Genomic DNA, 6,857 nt, shown 5'->3' on the forward strand with positions numbered 1-6,857 from the left:
TAAGTGCTTCCCTGGCAAGCACAAGGGCCTGAGTTCAAAAAAATCTCTTGCAAAAAAAAAAAAAAATTCTATTGCATTTATTTTGGGATGAATTCACTACTTTACACCCCTTTTTATCTCTACATATTCTTTACATGGAATAGAAACAGCAATGAAGTTAAACTACTAACATTTCTCTATGTGGAATGTACTTTATCTGTTAAGAAAGAATGACTGATTTTCGTTATCAAAATAAGATGCAACCCAAACTACTATTCAAGGACAATGCCTGGATCTAGCAGATGTTATAAATCAAGAGCAAACACAATGAATAACAAATAATAAGACAGAAAACAAAGTCAAACATCACCAGACTACCTTTATTTTAGAAAAATTAGACATGTTAATTGGAGAGAATACAGAAAAAGTATTAGCTGAGTGGGGAAAAAGACAACAAACAAGGAGTAAAGAGAGCACAAGCTGCAAAACTGAGACCACCATAAGAAATACCTGTGAATAACGAGGATTCTTTCAATTCCATCAATGTGTCTTTCCAATTACTGTACCAAGGAACACTAGCTTTAATTGACCGATCTGATGAAGAAAATATGGCACTGTTAAACTAGGCTTATGAGGTAAGTTTCTAACATCTACTGCTTACATAGAATGGATGTAAACTTTGTTGACTTACATTAATGCTAAAAATCAGAAAAATATTTCTGGATATATAATTATTACATTCTTAAAATGGATAAAGTTGCCGTTTTAATACTGTCCAAAGAGTTTTATTTACTATCGTGGAATTTTACTCAAAAGAATTAAATGCTTCCTCACTCCAATTCCCTAAAGCTGAGAACATGTGTCAGGTGTATGATGAACATGTGCAGGGCTCTAGGCTAAATCCTAAGAAGAAAGCCAAAAGGAGGGCTTGAAAATATTGGAGAGAAGCTGAAGTATTTTTCTTCTTGTACATGGTGTAGCCTGATTCCTTTAAAAATTTGCCTAGTAAGTTCAACCATAGTAATGTCTCCATTTACTTTTCTAAGTTTTCCTTTTGTTAATTTAATTTGGGGGACCTGCAGATCACAACCAGGGACACTCTGCCACTGAACTTCCTCAGTCTTTTTAATTTTAGGACATACCATCACTAAGTTGCTGAGGACAGCTTCAAACTTGTGATCCTCCTGCCTTAGCCTCCAGAGTAGCAGGGGTTATAGGTGTGTAACCATCTGTTTTTAAAGACAAATAACTTCCCTTGTGCAGAGATACTGGCAGGGCCCTGAGAATATATACTGTGACAAACATACAGAATAATTTCTCCCAAATAATGACTATATTATAAATTACCTATAAGACTTTTAACAATGATAACCTCTAGTAAACACCCAGAAAGCAGGTGTGAGCCTCCTCTGAGGAAACTAAGTGGTTTCAAAGAAAAGAACTAAAGTGTCTGACTGGCAAGCAAAGGTCCTGAGATCAATGCCCATACAGAAAAAAAAAAAAGAAAGAACTGTAAGCAATACAAACTGGTCACCCCTCAAGTCTACTCACACGCTATCAAGTGAAGAAGCCCATTAACAAATAAGGCCTTCTTATGCTAAATAAGGCCTTTTTAAAGCCTTTTACCAGACATTTGAGGAAAGTATCCAACAGGAACAAGAGACCAAAATACAAAAACTGAAAAATATTATGAATGAGAAAAAAAGTCCAGAATAAAATAAAATGTAAGGCTGAGGAGCAGCAGTGGCAGAGCACTTGCCTGACACACTCAAAGCCCTGAGCTCCATCCCCAGCACTGACCAAAGAAATACAGCATTTAAAAGAACAACATGAAACAAGAATAGCATGATAAAAAAAAATCTAAAAACACAGAAAACAAGGAAATCCTTCAAAGAAAAAATGACTATAAACATTTAAATCTCTTTTTCTTTTTTTGAGACAGGACCTAAAATTTCAGTGAAAGAGTCAAAAGACAAAAGCTACTGCCCATAAATTAAGTCAAAAAGTCAGCATGATGGTGCACAACTATAATCCCAGCACTCATGAGGCCGAGGCACAAGGATCACCATGAGTTCAAGGCGAGCTTGGGCTATATAGTGAATTCAAGGGCAGTGTGAACTACATAGCAAAACCCTGCATCAAAGAAAGAAAGAGGGAGAAGGAAAGGGGGGGGAAGGGAAGGGAAAAGGAGAGGGAAGGAAAATGGAAAAGGGAGTGGGAGAGAGGGAGGAAGAGGGGGAGGGGGAGGAGAGGAAAGGGAACTGGAGGGGAAGGAGAGAGGGAAGAGAAGAAATCAAATGAAAATAAAAAAAGATAGCATGACTATTAATTGTGTAAGACAGACATGCTTAGCAGATTAAAACAACACACTACGGCACATAGAGGTGTGCAATGGAGGTTTGACCCTGGAGACTACACCTGTCCCTGTCCCCTTCCACTCCAGCACTCTTTCCCTGTTCTTATTCCTGACACTATGAATGAAGCAGCTTTATTCTCCCACCCCCTGCCACCAGGACATTCTTGTCTTGTGTCAGCTGACCATGGACTGAATCCTCTGAAACCATGAGAAATAAACCTCTCCTCTTTTAAGTTCTGGGCATAACTTGTCCCATCAGTAGGGAACACTGTCAGAAATACACAATATTAGAAGAAATGTGACATTAAAGGTCAACTCAAGAAATTCCACATACAACTAACAGTTGTTCCAGAAAAAACAAGAAAATCAATTGGGAAGAAATCAATAGAGAATTCAGGAGAATTTCTTAGAACTAAAGAACATGCATGACCAAACTGTCAAAAGGAGCTGTTTAGCACAATGGCTAAACATGAATCAGAACAGACCCAACATGAGTTTTCTGTTTTTGTTTTTTTTTTTTTTTTTTTTTTTTTTGGGGGGGGGTAGAACTGGGGATTTAACTCATGAAATTTTAAAACAGCACAGATTAACTGTTCCTAAAACCTGGAGGAAATATTTGTATCATCCTGGCTTCCAGTTTAAGAGCAACACTAAAAGCTAGAAAAAAGTGGCTCAATTCTGGGGCAAAAAGACTCTAACTAATAATATATGGTCAAACCACAAATCAATTATACAAAATAACATTTTCAGATATACACTTCTCAAAAACTTGACCTTCCATGTACCTTTCTTAGGAAGCCAACAGAAGGGCAAGTGCAAGGGCCTGAGTTCAATCCCCAGTTCCACCAAAAAAAAAAAAAGAAACAAGAAACAAAAGCTACAGAAAGAAAGAAGGGAAGGAAATCCCCAGAGAACTTGGACAGCAACCAGTCTAAGATGGAGCAAAACAATATTTTTCAACTCTGTTGTATTATTGCCCCCAGTTAAAGTTTTAGACTTTTTTTTTCCCCTGACCTTTTTTCTCCCTGATGCTGGAAACTGAAGTCAGGTTTTGCACATACTAAACTCATGATCTACCACTACACTACATCCCCAGCTCACAAACTTTCAAGCAATACCACCAATGTACATGGATCAGACACTTTAGAGAAACACAAACTACTGTAATCTAAAAATTTTACCCCCTAAGCAATTTTTACCACACTGTTGTAAATGATAGCATGCCCACTGAAAATGCATGGAATAGAAAAGACTTTTGGAGGATCATCATAAATGGATAATCTGACAATATGTTAAACTGGAAATCTTGGGGGCTGGGGAGATAGCTCAGCGGCGTAAGTGCCTGCCTGGCAAGCACAAGATCCTGAGTTCAATCCCTGGTATGAAAAAAAAAGGAAGGAAGGTAGGTAGGTAAGTAGGTAAGTGGGTGGGCCCATCGGTCGATCTTACCAGGGAAGTCTGAGACTTTACAAAATGAGATGACAAAGTGTATGAGCAAGGAGTGTTTTTTGTTTGTTTGGTTATTGCTTTTCCTTTTAAGACAGGGTCTCACCATGTTGTTCAGGCTGGCTTAGAACTCACTATATAGCCCAGGTGGTAATCCTACTGGGCTACATAGTGGTAGCAATCCTCCTACCTCAGAGAGTGATGGAATTACAGATGTGTACCACCAAACCGGGCAGGACGTTTTTTAAAAGGTAAGTACTAACTTCCCAAAATGTACTTTCAAGAAAGCCCATTGGGGCTGGGGAGATGGCTCAGTAGAATAACCGCTTGCCTGGCAAGCTTAAGGGCCTGAGTTCAATCCCTGGTTCTGCAAAAAAAAAAAAAAGAAAAAGAAAAAGAAAAAGAAAGAAAGAAAGCCCATTAACCGGCTCTACAGTAAAGTGGGCAATAGTCAGTCATGATATTATAAATAGTGAATACTGAAATTACAAAAGCTACATTTAAAAGATGGATAAAGAAAGAGGGTGATCAAGTTAAGTCCTCATTAATCTTAACAAGAAGTCAATACATAAAATTAAAAACTGATTAAACTACCAGGTACAGTAGCAGCCCATGCCTGGGACCCCAGTACTTGGGAGGTTGAGGTAGGAAAACCCACAAATTCAAGACTAGCCTGGGGTACACTGTGAGAGACACCACCTCAAAAAAACAAAGAAAACATCAACAGAAAAACAAAAGAATGTCAACTCTGCCCTACAAGAAAGGACAGGAAAACAAGGCCTACATACAGTCAGCATAAGCGATACTTGTGTATGGAACAAGCAGTTGTGATGTGTGAAGACTGCCTTGGCTCTGACAGCTAAGGCAAAGCTTATTTCTGTTTTGTGTTTACACTATAGTTCACATGGGTTTTTATTTCTGATGTTATCATCTAGATTTTTAAGCAAGTAAACAGTTGATGTCAAAATTTTAATGCTTTTAAGCACTCAATAAATATTTAAAGTTCAAAAAAAAAAAAAAAAAAAAAAACAAAAAATGTAAGAATTTATGGAAAATTCTCTAGAATTCTTTCAAACAAAAAAACTGATTAAGCCATAGATAGCATTTTTTCCCCCTGTGGTTTTATTTTTAGTTTTTTTTTTTTTTTGTTTGTTTGTTTTTTTTTTTGTGGGCCGGAAATTGAACTCAGGCCTTTGCGCTTGCCAGGGAAGCACTTACTCTACTGAGCCATCTCCCCAGCCCCTCATAAAAATATTATTAAGAACAACATGCACACCAGATATGGTGGGGCATGCCTGTAATCCCAGCATTCAGGAGGCACGCCTATAATCCCGGCATTCAGGAGGCTGAGGCAAGAGGATCTTTGAGGGCTCGAGACCAATGTGGGCTACAAAGTGAGCACAATGCAAACCTGAACTGCATAGCACGACCCTATCTCAAAAAGACCAAAAAACAAAAAAAAAAAAGAAAAGAAAAAGAAACATGTACAATACTAGAAAAAGCACTAAGGGAATGGGTAGGGCATAGAGTGAGGAACAAATAATTATTGCCACTTTTTACATTACATGTAAATCTTTGTCTTTTTTTTTAATGTTATTTGATACAGGGTCTCACTACACAGCTTGGACTCATAGTGATCCTCCTTTTTATAATTATGTAGCACTGTCTTAGCATGACCAGTGCTAGGGCCAGCATGACACGTGGTGCTGGGGATCGAACCCCAGTCCTTGAGCTTGCCTAAGCAGGGCTTAGTCCACTGAGCTATCTCGCCAGCCCTAACCTTTGTCAGATTACATAAAATAGATGCCTATATGCATATGTAGTACCGATTTAAGTATTTAAAAGAAAGAAGAGCAGGTCAGGTGAGGTGGTGCACATATGCTGCACATATGCAATTCTAGCACTAGGGAGGCTGAGGTAGGAGGATCACTTCGACTTGAAAGCCAGCCTGGACTATGTGGTGAGTTTAAGGGCAACCTGAGCTATATAGCAAGACTCTGCCTCTAAATTAAAAAAAAAAAAAAAAAAAAAAAGAGTTCAGAGGACAGAAAAATATTTGCAGTATAAAAAAGTGAGAAAATAAAGAAAAAGATGGAAACACAGCTTTTGTAAATAAGGAGGGGAAGACAAGTTGAAAGGAGGGCAGAAGAATGGCAAAAAAGTAAGAGGCAAGTTATAGCATGTACAGGTGAAACTTTTTTTTTTCCCTTTGGTAGAACCAGGGATTGAACTCAGGCCCCTGCGCTTGCCAGGCAAGCGCTTATTCCACTGAGCCATCTCCCTGGCCTTAGCATGTACAGGTACAAATTCTGTATGTTGAATATGATTATTATGTATATCTAAAATGCTGCAATGAACTTAATTTTTAAAAATTATTTTTCATATATAAGTGTATAGTTTGTGTCTAGAGGTCCCCATCATGCTGTCATAAATGGGGCTTTTTCAGACGTGTCTGGAATCAATTGATGGTGCAAGGCTAGATTCAAGAGCACTAAGATTGGGGGGCCGGGGAGATGTCTCAGTGGAATAAGCGCTTCCCTGGCAAGCGCAAGGGCCTGAGTTCAATCTCCAGTTGGGGTTGGAGGGGAAGAGCACTAAGATTAAGGGTGTGAGTGCTACCCAGCCTAAGTATGGATAAGACAAAGGGGGCCAGAAGAATCTGCTAAAGTTCCTTTGGAGGCCTGCCCATTAGCTCAGTTATTTAAGTGCCCACTTAAACAAAGCAGTGAGGCCCAGGATGCTGTGGTTCGAACTCCAGACCCTCCAGCCAAACCAGACCTGCCCTGAAGGCGTCCTGAGGCCACCAAAAATAAATAAATAAATAATAAAGTTCCTGGTTGCTTCTGCTACCCTGTGGTGCTAAGAACTGTTCTACTCTGTGACACCTCTCTACCAAGCTGCCTTGTAGTCAGCCCACTATGGACTAATGGACTAAAACTTCTATAAGATGTGAGTTAAATAAATCTTTTCTCCCTTAACTTGTTGGTTGGTATTTTGTGTCAGCAATGAGAAAAGTTAACTGAGCCCCTAAGTAACCTACCTCTCTCTCTCTCTCTCTCTCTCTCTCTCTCTCTCT

The 6,857-nt window shown here is 39.0% G+C and overlaps 1 protein-coding gene across 6 annotated transcripts in view; it reads right to left on the reverse strand.

The window, feature by feature from the left end:
• Trappc8 (trafficking protein particle complex 8) overlaps positions 1-6,857 on the reverse strand; it is a 93,419-nt gene that overhangs the window by 74,831 nt on the left and 11,731 nt on the right. For 4 of the 6 annotated variants that reach the window (XM_023714125.1, XM_023714120.1, XM_023714117.1 and 1 more), the window contains exon 3: positions 490-573. The exons of the other annotated variants lie outside the window; for them this stretch is intronic. In XM_023714125.1, coding sequence (XP_023569893.1) covers positions 490-573 — 84 coding nt within the window. The remainder of the gene's footprint in view (positions 1-489; positions 574-6,857) is intronic. 6 annotated transcript variants of the gene reach the window in all.

The sequence above is a fragment of the Octodon degus genome, unplaced genomic scaffold (genome assembly GCF_000260255.1).
Source record: "Octodon degus isolate 3935 unplaced genomic scaffold, OctDeg1.0 scaffold00003, whole genome shotgun sequence".
Lineage (NCBI taxonomy): Eukaryota > Metazoa > Chordata > Mammalia > Rodentia > Octodontidae > Octodon > Octodon degus.